Raw genomic sequence first — 17,317 nt, 5'->3', positions numbered from 1 at the left:
CGCGTTTGCTGATTGGCCGATGCGGAGCAATCAGGGGTTAGATCATCTTCAATGAGTGGAAAACTACGGGCTCGAAGAGGCGTTTGCAACCTTTGGCAACATACCAATCATAGTTCGAAGTGTCATGTCTTTTAGTCAATGATTGGTTGGCCTGGGACGGGTAGTGAAGAATTATAAAACCCATTGCCGTTTAATCTTTGAAAACACATTTACACGTTGGACAGGTTTAATCTTGCAAAAAGACACCTGTACTGTCCAAGAACGTTCTGAACGTTCTAGTCCTTCCCACCCCAGACATTTTCATAGACGTTATGATTATGTCATTATTTTCTGGACAATGGTACCATTTTACAATCGTTGATTTCTTACAAATTTTCCATTGTAATCTCACTGTACCTCAGTCCTTGTAAATATCACAACAAATATTGTAATCTTCCGCTGATATCAAAATACCATGGTAGTACTATCTGATACCACTATATCAGATAAAGGCCACAATAGCCTACATTTTTTGTAAATGTCCTTCATATAATTATTTCACACGTAAAATTTCACCTATTGTGAGAAAGTCTTATTTCACAACAAAAGAAAAACCACGGGGGCAAGCATGAGAAAAGAATGAGGATTTAAGTTATTAGTTGTTCTCAACAATGAAAACATTCTTTCGTTATGGGAAGGTTGGGGGTCATGAAGCATGTCACCCAGTCACGAACCACTGTTTTCTCAACTGTACGTTCAGAGTGTCTTTTGTAAATGTGTACTGTAATAAATCGAAATGTGTTACTATCACTTATTACAAACAAACCATATCTTGACTAATAAGAAAGACCCCGCCTACAGTACACTGTTAAGATTTTACATCTACCTTTCATTGTGCCGTTGCAAGGTTAATACAGCAGCACCGTTCGCGTTTGCTGATTGGCTGATGCCGGGAAGCAGGCCAATCGGGGATCTTCAGGAAAACAAGGTCGAAGCTTTCGTCATTCGGCACCACACCAATCATAGTCCTAAACGTCACGTCTTTTGGTCAATGATTGGCTGGCATGGGCCGGATAGTGAAGAATTATAAAACCCATCACCGCACGAGTGTCTACAGTAGGTTGTATTTTACGGCGCCGCGTCTCTCTGTAAGATCAGATTCAACCACTGGCCACGGCGTATAGAAGCTGCACGTGTGTAACTGCGTCTTAAAACATTTTCGCAGCCGCTCTTGTCTCATTCTCAATTCAGACACAGGTGAGGTGAATTTCCACGTTCATTTGTGATGACTCGCTTTCGTCACGCGGCTTTAAGTGATATGTTACGTTAGTTTTGATGATTGATGTTTACGTGTTGCATCACCATTTCATTTCATGGATCGTTATTACTCGTGTTGGGTTTTACGAACGTTGTTTTCTTAATTTGGTGTCGCCTCGTAATGCGTCCGTCGGATATGGACATGTGTGTGGTGGGCATGTCTGGACAGCGGACAGCACCGGAGTTATGAAAGCACACGCGCACTGTATTCATTCAAGCATCTGGGTCACGCACAAGGTGGTTACTGGATTCTTCAATGGGATTTTGCGTAATCTCCCGTAAAGGAAGTCCACTTTTAATGTCCGGCGGTGGGTGTCAGGCTACTCGCGCATCCTGCCAGTTAAAGGGGCAGAGTGGCCGGTTTCGCAGTACGACTGTGAACTATGAAACCGACAAGAGCATGTCGCTTCATCTGGAAGGTTCTGTGGGGGGGGATGCTGACCATCTCGAATAGATTATAAATTATAGAGCATGCGTTTGACGGCTAATTTTGGCCACTTGCGAACGTCTTTCGTGAAGCGTACAGTTAAGTAAGCGCGAGAGCGCGAGGCTTGCTGTCACGGTGATCTTCGGAAGTTTTGATCATCGGGATCAAGTTAGCGTAAATGACGATATAGCGGTAACAAATCGATAAAACGTGCAATTCTATAGATTTTGCTTCGGGTTTGTTAATAAGCGTTTTATTTTGACGCACCACATTCTCACTTTCTAAACGTTGACCTATGTCTTCATTAAATTTGCCTGTTTATGACTTCAGACTTGGACAACTTTTATTCTTGTCGTAAACCCACTCGGATACAGAAAACGTTTCGCACGTAAATATGCTTCAAGCTCACACGCCCCCTCTGGACCCCGTGCAGTACAGTTGTGTAAAAAAAACACGTGCGCATAATCATGCGCTCTTGTTGGTTTCAAATCTGATGAATAATATAACAATTATATTAAAATTGCACTTGAGAGTAAAAAGTGGCACACAGTTCGATTTCATTCACATGGTGGTGTGGTCACCAGTCAGAATGACTCAGCGAACGTGACTGGCGTGAAATGTCACGTGCGTGCTGTTGGTTTAAGATTTCTGCAGAGTCATTGTTAACCAAACAGTGAAGCTGTTATATAACAACACTGCAGCTTATTCTCAATAGACTTTTTCCTGGAACATTGTATTCATACGTTTTCAATGAGTTTAGACATGTTCAAATTATGTTTACGATGAGAATTTCCACAATTATTTTTGACAGTTTATTTATATATATTTCTTTACATAGGATGCCCGACCTTCCTCTTGTAGTAAGCCCTCTGTCAAAATCATGTCAAGTGGCAGTGGAACTACATGCAGTCTTTGCATACCAGAAGTGTTCAAAGGGTCATTTAATAGATGACGACCAGTGTTGGGTGTAACTAGTTACTAAGTAATTAGTTACTGTAATTTAATTACTTTGTCCCTTGAAAAAGTAAAGTAAGGGATTACTCTTATTTTTTCTGTAATTTAATTAGTTACTTCTGATGTAATTAAACTCGATACCTTGTGTAATATATGTATGTGGAATTGACATCAAAATTCAAAGTCTAACTTTAAAATCTGTGCTTTAATGTATAATTCTCACATTTGTAATACTTTGGTCAGTTAATAAGAGTACTTTATGTAGTTTAATATTATTGATTTGAATGAATTAAAAGAGCCATTTCATGCCTATCCTTGAATCACTTAACTAATCAAGGTTGATATGGGATATAGAAAGTAATTCGTAGTAAGTAACTTAATACTTTTTGTATAGAGTAATTTGTACAGTAATCTAATTACACTATTGAATATGTAATTAGTAACTAGTAATTAATTACTTTTTGAGAGTAACTTACCCAACACTGATGACCACAGGCAGGCAACTAAAATGTCATGACCTTATTTAAAGCACAAAGGGATGGGTAGGTTGTATGGTTGTGATGTTAGGCCCAGAATGATACTTAACTTAATCTCCTTTTGCTTTTAACAGGTGAGACGATATGGAGCTCCATAATAAAGACACGTTTTCTGATGACGTCCTGCCTGTTGTCATTGTCGGTAAGAGTCTTTGTATTTTGGTTTTTATGCTTGTTTTGTGTTTTCTTCAGTATGGTAATAGGTTATACTGATCTTTCCTGTAATAATTCACTGATGTTTTGCTTCTGTTTTACTTTCATTTATGTTAGGGCTGGGCGGAATGAAGGATTGCCGTCAACCGTAAGATATTTTTGTATTCCGTGTATCCGCGGAATGTAAACAAGTAGGCGTGGTTAACTCGGCGCTCTGCAATTTGGGAGTTAGGATGAAAAACCATGTGAATTAATGCACCCATAACAAATCAACAAATCAAATCTTTTTCAGGACCTTATTTCAGTCTGTAGTTACGTGATGCGCTCCAGTCCGGCGCTTTCTCTCTCAACCGCAGTGCTCGTGCAGGGGTGCATTTTAAAAAAGCTCATTCTCACGTTTTTCAAAAGTCAGATTGTTTTGTAAAGCTGTTAATAGTTTTAATAAAGTTCAACTTTAGGCGAAACGTGCGTTGAAATGCGCAATAATGATGCTCGCCGCTTTGACGCGACGTGCCGCAAACCCCCGTTTTGGGAGACTCGTGTGGAGTCACCAGAGACTCGCAGTGCAAAGACAAGCGCGAGAATAAACAAACCTAAAGACAGAGAGTCGCAACACGCTAAAAGTCCGCATCTTATAGAGAGTGAAGAGCGATGATGACCTACAGTACAAACCCCCACCAGTTAATAACACCAGTCTGTACTGTACTCATTGTTTGTGCATATTCATACTTAATTGTTATACATGTTGTCTCTCTTCCTACTGTATACATATGATATAGCCAGAAGATAAATATGAATAAATAATAAATCTCATTATCAGAACTTAATTTGATATCTTTAGTGCATTTTCACAACTTGCACACGTTATAACTATGGTGAGCATTCAAATGAACTGTAAAGCCCTTTTCACACAGAGATCCTGGAAAATAACAAATAAATAAATCAAATCAATCTCAGAAAAATGAGGTATAATATATAGAATTATAATGGGAGGTTGTTACCTTGAAATATACCGTTACCGTGAAATAAAATGACTCATTCCGCCCACCTCTATTGTAGACTAGACAATCTGACCAATTTTGAAACTCTCTATTTTGGAACTTTTGATGTTTTTTAGGACAAATTGCTCATGTTGTACTAAAAAAAACATGTTTTTCCAACAACAAAAAAATGGGTAGTCGTGAACAGCATTTCTAATTTTCACCTGCATGGCTTTGTTTCTTACAGGTAATGGGCCATCAGGGATTTGTCTTTCGTATTTGCTGTCGGGTTACACGCCTTATCTATCCTCCGACGGCTTCCATCCCAACCCCATTTTGCATAACAAACTGTCAGAAAACCCCAATCTGTCTTTGTTTGACCAGGTAATGAACACACATATACATACACAGAACGCAATTACCATAAACACTATTTCTACGTCTATTTATATAACAACTGCTTCTTAGTGTTGATTTTCAGTCAGCTTTTGACTGCATACCATGCAAGTCTCAACAGAGTCAATCACGGCTCAAGTTATTATATAATAACCTCACAGCGAATGGCAGCTGCATGTGTTTGCATAACGTACTAAGCAACTCTTTGCCGAGTGCATTATGTTTCAATCTGCATAGTAAAAAAATCATTATGCTCAAATGAATATTTTTATGTGCATGTAGGATCTAGAATACCTGTGTGAGGGTGTGGAGGGTCGTTCATCGAACCCTGTGGCTGTGCTTTTCGATGCCCTCCTGCTCCCTGATGGAGACTTTGGAGTGGACTGCCCCTCACCACTGACATGGCGATACGAGCCGGAAAGAGCCACACCCCACCTTGTATTGGGAAAGGGACCACCTGGAGGGGCCTGGCATGTAAGTCATCACACTTCAACAACCTTTTACTCTTAATTAAAGGTTCAGTTTATAAAATTTAGCGGTGAGATAGATATTCTTCCGAGAAGATATTTTGAAGAAAGTTTGTAACTTAACAGTGCCGGCACACATTCACTTCTATTGTATAGACACTAAACCAATGCAAGTGAATGGGTGCCGGTTAAAAACATTCTGCAAAATATCTTCTTTTGTGTTCTGCGGAAGGAAGGAAGTCAAACAGGTTTGAAATGACAAGACGGTGAATAAATGGTGACAGAATTTTCATTATTGGGTGAACTATCCCTTGAGAGTTAAAGCTAAATTAACTTCCATGCAAAGAAAAGATATTAGAATATAACATATATTACATAATTATAGGCTTTATTCTCAAAAGTACAGCCCTGCAGGTCTGATGGGAAAAAGGCCTCATGTGATTCAAAGTTTGCACTTTTGTAAACAACTCTACTATTGAGTGTTTCTATCTGGTGATCAGATTCTTTTACTTTGCTTGCAGTTAATTATAAAGCAGCATGTGAAGTTGTTGATTATTGTGGTTGATGCCCACAGGCAATGGAGGGCTCGATGTTGACTCTCAGCCTGGCAAACTGGATGGAACTCCCCGGTCTGAAGCTGAAGGACTGGATGAGAGATAAACGAAGGTACGAAGATGTTAATTGTAAATAATCAACACATCAGTTATCTTTAGAACAGTCAGTGAAAACGAAGGCTAGCGTTCCTAGCAAACAGCATTCCAAGGCAGTTTGTTTTTACTTCTGTCTCTAGTAGATTCTTTCTGTTTAGAGTTTCTGTCAAGTCTAAAATACATTTTTAAAATAATTTGACTTCTTTACTGAGTTTGTTCTAGAACTAAATTATTTTTATTTTTAGGCCGCTACTACAATGCATGTTATGAATAAATGTTGAGACGTAAAGAATACCTCACACTTTATTAAGATACTGTCAGTCGTTTAATCTACATTCAATGCCGAAAACAGGCAAAACCTGTAACAGATTTGTATCTTCATGTGTTTATTAGAAATTTACGTAACGACAGAGCCACACCAGCTGAGATTGCATCCTACTACCAGCACTATGTGAGTAAAATGGGACTGGGGAAGAGATTTGCTTGCGGCACCACCGTGACGTCAGTCCATCGGGTTGCACTGGAATCCGGCCGCACCGTTTGGAAGATCCAAGGTTTCCAAAAGAGAGCCAAGCGAGGTGAAGGACAAAAAGAGGTTGAGGTCCCTTTCTCGGTTTATGCAGAGAACGTTGTGCTTGCCACAGGAACCCACGACATCCCGGCCCGTCTCGCCGTGGAGGGTGAGAATCTTCCCTTTGTGTGCCACAGCTTCTGGGAGCTGGAGGCTGCTATATCCTCGGGACGTTTGGATCGAGCCTCCGAACCAGTTCTTGTGGTGGGTGCTGGGCTGACAGCAGCAGATGCTGTTCTCGCAGCTCACCACTTGAACACGCCGGTATATCACGCCTTTCGGAGATCCGTGACCGATCCGGCACTCATCTTCAACCAGCTGCCCAAACTCCTCTACCCTGAGTACCACAAAGTGCATCAGATGATGATCCAACAGCAGCACAAAGAGGACGGGACGGTGGTCATTCTTTCCAACCCACCTGTGGCTTCACCTGCTGATGGTACAATCCCTTACACCAGTTACCCAGGTTACCTCAGCTTCCCAAATCATCGTGTGGTTGCCTTTAAGTCTGATGGCAAATGTGTCCTAGAGGGTGAAGGAGGGCTACAAGCCACTCTGCAGGTGTCAATGGTGCTTGTTCTGATCGGTGCCCATCCGAACCTGTCATTTCTCTCAGAACACGGCCGCCCGCTGGGGCTGTATCCCGAAGAGCCAATTAGCTGCCGGCGAAATCCGTTGGATGTGGATCCATACACGTATGAGTGCTCGAAGGGGCCGGGTATGTATGCCATGGGGCCACTGGTGGGTGAAAATTTTGTGCGCTTTCTGAAAGGCGGTGCTCTGGCTATTGCATGTGACATTGCACGTAAACACAATACGGTACGGCAAAGTACGACAGAAAACCGAATAACAAGCTTATTGGTTAATCAGTTGACCAACTGCAACTTGGAGGCATAAAAAGCATCAGGACCATAAAAGGTGGAAAGACTTTTAAGAGGGCGAAAGGGGGGATATTTTATAAGTATCTGGACCCGTTTTTGCCACCAGCTTCCATCAATGAATGCTCGAATCACTCCGGAACCATAAGCTTATGGAGAAGTACTCATTGTACTGCCCCAAGCAAAATCTTGCACATGAAGAGCAGGATTTGAACTGTAAATGCACTGACATAGATTTTTGTTGTAAATATTTGACTAATATGAACGTGAGTCTAAACATTGACGGACGGAAGGTGCTTTTACGCCTTAAGGGTTTTTTCTTGTACATGCCTGCTCACCCGAAACACTAATCTAGTTCTTACGGCCGTCGTCTCATGTTGTGCCAAATTAACGTTTGTACTCACAGTGTGTTTTTATGGTCAGAACATTTTCTTCATGTGACGTGAGGAAAACTCAAAACTAAACTTTGCCAGGCAAATACTGTGGATGTATCATCTTGGTACTAACATGCTCGTTTTCGTTCTATTCAGAAAAATAAGCACGACACCATAAAACGTAATAGCATTACGTATTGCTGATATGCGGTGTGTTTTCTTTGTATAAATATGGAATCTAGCTTTTATATTTGTTCGTTATTCTTTTTCAGCAGTGTTATTTGGGTTAATGAACCAGCATTACAAGATTTTATACTACCTAAAAATGTTTCTCTTCTGGACATACTAGTAGAGTATGCCACTGTCCGTAGGTTATACCTACAACTGGAACAGATGGTCTAAAGTGAGGAACTGTCTACTGCTCTTACTAATGCCAAGTTCACATTGCCCAGTTTTCAAAGTCGTTGCATCACTGTTCTTTTCACACAGCATGACTATCTGGGATAGCATTCAGTTGCTCCAGTGTTCACATTGAACGACGGATCGGCGACAGGAGATTACACACTGCATGACTTTACAATAGGTCAGAATCGCGACAACTGTCTGGTCCACAAACAACATTTCACAACCAAACGCAGGCGAGAAGTGAAACATGATATCAGTGTTCTCACGCGACATTGGAAGCCATGCTTGCCGATGTTGTGGTCTTCTCCCCGAACCTCATTTTGCCTTGTATCTTGCCTTCTCATTGGCTGTAGGTCATCGCCGTTGTATTTTTCAGTCAGAACTCATTTCACACAACAGGATTTTGAGTCGCCGACAGGTGCATATATTTAGCATGGCAAGTATTTCACGGGCATCACAATGCATGATTGTCACTCGCGTGAACGGGCACCGATTTCGGAAATCTGTCTGTGATTTGTCAAAACCTGTCTGCGACTGAAAATCGGGGCCAAAATCATGCAGTGTGAACTCTGCATAACCCGAAGCCAAAACCTCTGTGAGGTCAGGCTGCACTTACAAAACTGCCCACACGAGGGCTTTGTGCACAGCAACTATAAAGCCAGTTATGTCCATCAGACATGATTATCCTTGTGAGTTAACTTGAATTACATTGTGTAGATAAATGACGTGTCCTACATAACATGGTTATTAATGCAATGAGATTTATGGGCCATATGTAACTTTGCCTACGAGATTAATTTAGTCTCTAACCTGTAAATGAGTCATGTTAAAGGTGAAGGATTTCTGTCAAATGTTGCACAATAACATATTGAATGCATATCATGTTTGTATACAGTAAGAAAGTACTTGTCTCTATTTTGAAACATGGATTTAATTCTAAAATCTCATTTTGCTGTGTGATTTGCCTCTTTTTATCCCTGGCAGCTCTAATTTGAGAATGTTGAGAATGAAAATTTGTTAGTAAGTTTCTGGAAAAAAACTTTGATATGAAATTTAGTACATGAATTGATGCTGTCAGACACTATTAAAACGAGTGAGAAAAACATTGTGTCTTTCTTTATTGGTCTACGATACTACTTATACTTTTTTTTTGCATTTAGTATGTATATGTTACGGGTCCCGTCTGTGGAACTCGTAGGCAGATTAAAAACCTGAAATTTCAGGAGAAATATTCACAAGAAACGGTTTGTGGCTTTCCTCAGATGCGGCTGGCAGCGTCTGAGGTAAACACACGCGCGTCACCATGACAACCCCTAGGCGCCCCCTTTTGGCAGAGGCCGGCATTGCACTGTTTTTTTAAAACTCAGTGTGCTACAGTAATAATTTAAACAGGCTCAGAACACACATTAATAAAACATAAATAATTACAAATACACATTACAATGTGGATACATGTATGTATATCACACATACAGTTCATGTTCAGCATACGCAATATGATAAATAGTGAAATGTTTGCTGTATAGTTCAGGGATGGCAATAAAAGTAAAAATACAAAGAACTGTGAAAACATTTAGAAAGAATTACTTGTCAGGTTAATAAAAAAAATACATGTGTACGCTAATATGTGTGAATATACAGACGTGCTCAAATTTGTTGGTACCCCTCCACAAAAAAGCGAAGAATGCACAATTTTCTCTGAAATAACTTGAAACTGACAAAAGTAATTAATTGGCATCATTGTTTATTCCATATTTAATAAAAAATCTGACTTTGCTTTTGATTTTTTCTTCAACATATTGTAAATAATAAAACAAATGAAGATGTCATGGACAAAAATGACCCCTAACCTAATATTTGTTGCACAACCTTTAGAGGCAATCACTGGAAGCAAACGTTTTCTGTAGCTCTCAATGAGACTTCTGCACCTGTTAACAGGTAGTTTGGCCCACTCTTCCTGAGCAAACTGCTCCAGCTGTCTCGGGTTTGATGGGTGCCTTCTCCAGACTGCAAGTTTCAGCTCTTTCCATAGACGTTCGATAGGATTCAGATCAGGACTCATAGAAGGCCACTCCAGAATAGTCCAATGTTTTGTTCTTATCCATTCTTGAGTGATTTTAGCTGTGTGTTTTGGGTCATTATCCTGTTGGAGGACCAATGACCTGCGACTGAGACAGAGCTTTCTGACACTGGGCAGTACGTTTCGCTCCAGAATGCCTTGATAGTCTTGAGATTTCATTGTGCCCTGCACAGATTCAAGGCACCCTGTGCCAGATGCAGCAGAGCAGCCCCAAAACATAACAGAGTCTCCTCCATGTTCCACTGTAGGTATGGTGTTCACTTCTTTGAAAGCTTGATTGTTTTCGTCTGTGAACATAGAGCTGATGTGACTTCCCAAAAAGCTCCAGTTTTGACTCATCTGTCCAAAGGACATTCTCCCAGAAGGATTGTGGCTTTATGTATTATGTATTATCTTTTCTAAGGGGTACCAACAAATGTGTCCAGGCCATTTTAGAATATCTTTGTAGAATAAGCAACAATTCATCTCTTTCCACAGCTTCTTTGCTTTATTCTATGACATACCAAAGGCATGCAAGTATACATGATACAATAGCTTTTAATTTCATCACTCTTCAGGAGGAATGAAGCATTATTTCAATGAGCTGTAAGGGTACCTACAAATTTGAGCATGTCTGTATAAATAACGGTGCGTACATAGAACATGAGTATAAATATTGAATTTAAATAATGACACCCAAAAATGAAAATTCTGTCATGAATTACTCACCCTCAAGTTGTTCCATCCATTTCTTTGTTTGGTTGAACACAAAGAAAGATATTTGGAAGAATGTTAGCAACTGGGATTTCTAAGGCACCATTGACTACCATAGTAAAAAATATTGTATAATAAACACAAAAGGGGATATTTTGAAGAATTTAGTCAACCAAACAGTTCTGGGGCACCTTTGACTACTATTTTGTTGTTGTTTTTTTGTGGGGGATGATGTCCCAGAAATCTCAATTGCTAACATTTTCCAAATGTCTTTCTTTGTGTTTAACTGAACAAAGAAATCTATACAGGTTTGGAACAACTTGAGGTTGAGTTATTCGTGACACAATTTTCATTTTTGGGTGAACTATCCCTTTATGGGGACTTCTGAATATGCCTGTTAGCCATGTTTTCATACTGTATACAATTTCACATAGTTTTAGGAAGGCAGTACACAAGATCAGTAATTATAGTTTTGTTTTCAGTTTTATTCATATTTTGAATTATTTTTTTTCATAACAATTTTAGTTTAATTTTAGCAATTTTGTTATGTGCTTTTGTCATTTTGATCGTGTATTTTTATATTGCTGTATAAGTTTAATGTATTTTTATTTTATTTTTTATTTAGGTTCAGTTAAGAGTTTTAGTGCTTAAACAGCCTAATTTAGAATACTGCTGAGGTAATATTTATCATTTTCGTTTAATTTGAGTTTTTCATATGATATTTAGTGATATTTTATTTGATTTAAAATAAAGAAATGTTTAGTTTTAGTATACTATAATAACCTTGCACAGGATAAAGTATACAGTACGCCAGTATTCCAGTCTCAACATAGCTCACATCTGTTAAACACTCCTGAACTACTTGTTTTACCATAAGATGGCAGCAAATCATCGCTCCAGCCAGTGCAAGTGTTAAAGTGCATTAAACTAGTTGAAGTGCGTTTTAAATATAGCTGCAGTAGCATACTTATGTACATTTGCATAGTATAAAGTGTTAATCTACAGTATGTACTTTGTGTTTGATTTCAAACAAATATAATATACAATATTTGTGAATGATAAAACCTCCTCTGGACTAATATCCTCAAATTAACTAGGGCTACTAAATTGAAATAGCCCTTATTACACTAACGACTAACCAACTGACCTACCCGAATGATTATGCTGTACATGGGTAGATGCCCACTGTGTCCAAGGTGACCTCTCTTTTCTTAGCAGAGAGACAGGTGGCCACTAGAGGACGTGATGCTGAATTTATCATGTCTGTGTTGCTATGAGACCGTGCTGAGCTGAGAGGTGGACTCATTTTGTAATGTCAGGTAATGGCAAAGGGTTGTGTAACATTACAATGATGCTGACTCATACATGTGATTTGAAAACCCACTTCTTTGTAGAGAAATATAACAAGATACAGTTACGAGTTGGTCTGTCTGTATTCAAAGTAGGGTACGTTTAAAGCGGATTTAGGCATTGGTAAACAAACTGAATTTAAATTGTATTTATTAATTGCCTTTTTTGGATGTACAGGAACGTGTTTTAAAAAGAAATAAACAACGTTTACCATTGCACAAAGAAAATTTGCAAGGTAAAGCATGCGTCTGTTGACGACAAAAAAAACTTTGACGGAAAAGGACGAAGATGCCCGAAGCGTCTACGCCCCGCCTCCACATTTGAGTTCGTGCGCCAGGCGATCCTCGCAAAACGAATGGAAAGCGAGAGAGCGAGTCATGAGTGAATAATGTTTACCACTCACACCGTGGAATGTATTAGAGGTCGTAACTTTAGTCAGGTACTGCGGTATTAATTTCGCTCGAAAGGCCCATTCAAACCGCTACCGCTCGAAATCAATACACTTGCGGATACAGCGACGGGAACGACTGAATGAAACCATGAGGAATAAAAAGCGCGGAGATCGTTACGATCTAAACTAACGTTACTATCGATCCGAGTGTTTGAAAACGCCGAGCCAGGTACTTCGGCGCTGACTTTCAACCGACGTTTTTTGCTGTCGTACCTGTGCTTACGTGGCACTTTTTATTCGTGGAGACGAGTTTAAAACACCTCGGTTTTTACCTGTTTTGTGTACTTTTTACCGTGGCGATGCGATGTATTTTCAGAGGTTTAGTAAGTTGCGCGGCTAGCACTAGTTTACTTACGCCGGGCGGCCAGTCAGCGCGCTAACTGCGCGACAACCTAGTAACACACTCTTTTTATGGTTAATTTACCGTATTTTGATTTACTCACAACGACGTTCGAAGATAGCCGCGTACCGCGCCCTTTAAACGTTGACAGCAGATTTCGAGCCGGGCTTTCGTGGGAAGGAGAAGTGTCAGGGCTGCGTGCGTGTTTTTTGGGCAGCTAAAATGGATGCAGGAATGGAGAAGGAGTGCAGCGCTCTGGGAGGGCTCTTCCAAACCATCATGAACGACATGAAGGTGAGTCCCCGTCACATTAAAATAATACAGAGATGCTCTGATTTAACTGTGGGTGGTTTGGGGTTCTGCTTGGGAAAATGCTCGGAATTAGTTATTTTCCAGCTGTTTTGGAGGGTTGGCAACAGTTCTGTGGTTGGCCGGGTGCTGATACATGTGATGTGTGTCTGTGTCCCCTTCAATTCACCATCTGTGTATCTGGATGTGTGCGTTCATCTGCAAGTTTAAAAGATGGTGGTGCTTTCTTATGTCAAATTTAGGTAAATATTAGCCTATTCTGGTTTACAGTTCCATCCATTGGACTCAAAAACGAATGTTGTGGTCACCATGAGTACTATGGTAATCGTTTTTTTGTCATAGGTTCCTTGGAGTGGCATAGATATGTGATTATTTTGTACTGTGGTATATGTCTATTAGATCTCATGGTAATGATGAACATGGTAATCATATTATTTTCCATGGTGTATTACCATCTATTCACTTTAACATAGTCCTATGGTAATATAATGAAGAATTTCTGGAAAAAGAGACGGTATCAATTTTAGTACCATGTTAATATAATACGCTAATAGTGTAATGTATGTCATTATACCATAAGAACAGTCGGGCTTATTTCACATTCACAGAGTGAATCAGACCTATAACGTTATGCTATTGACCCATGTATGATGTCTATATTTCTCTCAAAAAGGAAGTTGTCATTTTTGGTGCCCTGTATAAAGATAAGCGAGGACCGAGAGAGAACATACGTATATAGTGTTTTTACATGCATATGCAATGTTCGTTCTTGTCCATTATAATAACTCTGACTAATCATTTGCCTAATAGAAAGCACACAGGTGTGTGTGTGTGTGTGTGTGTGTGTGTGTGTGTGTGTGTGTGTGTGTGTGTGTGTGTGTGCACAGGTGAGCGGGAAGTTATTGAGCGCATGTCATATCCTGTTGTAAACATGGCTCAATCTATGAGTCAAGAATTGTTTCTATAACACACAAAGGCTTTTTGACGTTTTTACGCAACGTCATGTTCATGAAATCAATACGTTTTTGGTTGTGAAGGTGTAATGTTACAAAACTACACTTCTGTACCTGGGCAATTCCAGCGTTATGGACGTGACATTTTGCGTTATGGACGTGACATAAAAATACTCAGAGAATGAATTTGTTATGATTATATTGAACCATCTGTTTATATTTTACTGAACCCTTGTGATAGAGTCTAAACATCAAAAAATGTCAGTCTATGAAAAAAAAAAATATTTAAAAAAGGGAAATAAACATGCGTTATGGATGTGACAAAAAAAGGACGCGGTTTTTGGGAGACGATAAACTTTGTAGGATTTCTATAAAATAAAATGCACAATCCTGAAGCAATAATAACCAATGAATGGAGAAGGGATGCCTCTTTATAGAACATAAAATAATTACTTTATATTCATTTTCATGTGTCCATTTATGAGGAATATGTAGCGTTATGGATGTGACGATCCTGAAAATGGCACTTACCTGACTATGAAAAATCATGCACTAAAAATAAAACAAATGCTTTACAAATTTGAAGAGAGATCTCATATGGGTATTTGAACCACCAAATGTTAAAATCTGTGCTGTTACCAAAGTAAAAACCGCTGGTAAAAACTTAATTTTTTCGTGGCTAGGTTGACATTTTCGCGGAATTGCCCACGTCTGATTTGACTGTCGATGTTTCAAAACATTTGTGTTTACTCTCCATAATCCAAGTCAGAGATAAATTTGGTGCTGTGAGATTGCCTTTGGTTTGATCTTGTTTACTTTGTGTTATTGCAAATGGACAGCAAACTGCAGGTTTTGTGTTTATGTAATGTTTGAACCTGGAGTGGCCCAATGTAAAATCTGTATTTTTTAATTACAGTTTGAAATGTGTCTTAAGTGTTTACCTTTTGTGGCTGCTGTGTATCAAGCCATGTATAATACAATGCAATGTAAGTCGCTTTGGATAAAAGCGTCTGCCAAATCCATAAGTGTAAATGTAATGCCTAACATTTAATGTAGAGTATGTTTCTAGTCGTAGGTTTATATTTGCAAATGTACATTACATTATTGCTGCTTATCAGTCATGAACATTTTCTACTCAAGTTATTAGGCCAAGCAGCTATATTTTTCTGCATTTAAGTGTATTTTTATGGTTTTATTTGCACTCATTTGAAGCATGCTCTGAGAAGACATTTGCATCTCAGTTTATTGTCAGAGTCTTGGTGATTCATTTTGTATGCAGGCTGTTAATGTGGAAATAGGTCTCTGGACTCGCCGGAAGGGGGAAGTGTACAGGATATCCCCATGATTGTGTGTGTGTGTGTGTGTGTGTTTGCGCGTGCACACATGCATTTGCGTGCATGGAAACCTATGATTCACAGAAAAACAGCTGTAGGGCATAGGCTACTTTGGGCTTATTAATACTCAATAAATATCTTTGACCTTAGTGTGCACTTACGTGCAGGTGTAAGCTGAGAGAGATATAAGAGAAGATAGATACTAGACCAGATTAGATACTTTACAGGAATAGTTTACCCAAAAGTGAATGTATGCCGTTGTTTCATAGTTTTCTAGGAAAGTGTCCTTGTTATGTGGAACTCAATTTGAGACGTTTTTCTTATGTTTTTCAGAATGAAAGCATATAATGGCTATCAAGCCCATAAAGCCCCAGAAAGTTAGTCTGTTCAACTCATGCTTGTTCCAATTTTTGTAGTATGCCAAAGAGCAGCTTTGAAATTTTGTGAATAAAGAGTGTCATATGGGTGAGTAAAAGAATGCACTTTTTTTATCTTATCCAAATCTGAAAATTGTCTCATAATATAGTACTTATATTGAAAGAAAAGATTAACATTAAGAGCATATTTAGTGAATAATGCACTATGTTTTGATATAAACGAGCAGATCAAAGAGTCACATTTAAATACGGCTTTCTTGGTTCTTGCGGAACAAGAGTGTCATATGGCTAGTCACGAGACCTTTGAGACGTGCTGCCATACTTGAATTTTAATGGGACTTATTCCTTAAACTAATCTATTAAGATCAGATCTTGCTTGCTAATTTCCTTACTCTGTTATAGGTTGCTTTGTGATTGCATTATTTTACTAAGGAAGATCTAAATCTAACAGTAATATTGGTCAAGTTAGCATGATTAGCAAATAGCCAAATTGGCAATGTTCTTAACTTGCATATTGTCATTGTCCTTCCAAAACCTACTATGTCCAAATTTGCTATTTTCCAGAAAACTGAAAAAACACTGCACTTTTTAAATGATTTCAAACTGTGTTGTCAAAGTTGACAAGCATTTATTAATATATTTTATTGGTTAGATATTTGCAAAACCCAGTGACAAACATAAAGGGTGACTACCAATAATGATTTATGGCAAAAAATAAAAATCACCACCAGATATGAAGATACGATGGACAGCAGCAATGTGCTGGGCTTGGGAATATAAAGTAATTTCATAGCTTTGCACTTTTTAATACTCACAATACATGAGCATTTTCCTACTGTTCATGTATTTTGGATGCGATGCATGTATCCCGAACTCACAGACGCAGCGTTTAACATGCTCAGAGTATCTCGCAGCTGCTTGCTCATGTGAAATGTCACTTGCATGGCGAGACAGCACTCAGTTGAAGCGTAGGCTGTGCAATCCAAAAGTGCAAATATAATTTACGTAGACAAAATGTCATTGGTTGATCTTCTAAGAATTTCATGCTAGTATACAAGATATTTAGGAGAAACAAATAGGCTACAGGAGCATTTAAAACTTTTTTTGGTGCTTATCCTGACAGTTTATGGATTCAAGCAAATGTTGCTTGCAAAGGAATGCGCATTACTTCATTTTTTCCTTTTACACTATTGAGAAATTCATTTTTTTCATCATTGATTCCAAACCAATTTCTGATTTTGCTTCACAAGCATTACAGCTCCTTCAACAGAATAAGCATTCCTGTTGCGTAAACACTTTTCTTACTAACCTGATTGGCGAAACAATACTGTATGGCCTTCAAA

At 39.0% G+C, this 17,317-nt stretch overlaps 2 protein-coding genes across 4 annotated transcripts in view; both read left to right on the top strand.

Annotated features, from left to right (window-relative positions):
* The first annotated feature begins 1,053 nt into the window (after positions 1 to 1,053).
* Positions 1,054 to 9,180, top strand: osgn1 (oxidative stress induced growth inhibitor 1). The gene is made up of 6 exons (XM_057338947.1): positions 1,054 to 1,241; positions 3,293 to 3,355; positions 4,594 to 4,730; positions 5,025 to 5,216; positions 5,784 to 5,875; positions 6,253 to 9,180. The coding sequence occupies exons 2-6, from the start codon at positions 3,298 to 3,300 to the stop codon at positions 7,325 to 7,327; spliced, it is 1,554 nt and encodes a 517-aa protein (XP_057194930.1). The 5' UTR covers positions 1,054 to 1,241; positions 3,293 to 3,297; the 3' UTR covers positions 7,328 to 9,180.
* A 3,355-nt stretch (positions 9,181 to 12,535) lies between these two features.
* The window catches only part of mtss1 (MTSS I-BAR domain containing 1), a 48,616-nt gene continuing 43,834 nt past the window's right edge, over positions 12,536 to 17,317 (top strand). For 2 of the 3 annotated variants that reach the window (XM_057337724.1, XM_057337723.1), the window contains exon 1: positions 12,537 to 13,295. In XM_057337724.1, the coding sequence (XP_057193707.1) occupies positions 13,224 to 13,295 (72 nt within the window). In that variant the 5' untranslated portion in view covers positions 12,537 to 13,223. Of the gene's footprint in view, positions 13,296 to 17,317 lie in introns of all 3 variants that reach the window. The other variant, XM_057337722.1, reaches the window with a different exon arrangement.

This window comes from Triplophysa rosa, linkage group LG7 (genome assembly GCF_024868665.1).
Source record: "Triplophysa rosa linkage group LG7, Trosa_1v2, whole genome shotgun sequence".
Classification (NCBI taxonomy): Eukaryota; Metazoa; Chordata; class Actinopteri; order Cypriniformes; family Nemacheilidae; genus Triplophysa; species Triplophysa rosa.
This window is presented reverse-complemented; position numbering and strand designations above follow the sequence as displayed.

Coding starts and splice junctions, on each gene's coding strand:
- osgn1 (XM_057338947.1), top strand. CDS start 3,298: ATGGAGCTCCATAATAAAGACACGTTTTCTGATGACGTCCTGCCTGTT. Junction 4,731..5,024: donor ATCTGTCTTTGTTTGACCAG/GTAATGAACACA, acceptor ATGTGCATGTAG/GATCTAGAATACCTGTGTGA. Junction 5,217..5,783: donor CACCTGGAGGGGCCTGGCAT/GTAAGTCATCAC, acceptor TGATGCCCACAG/GCAATGGAGGGCTCGATGTT.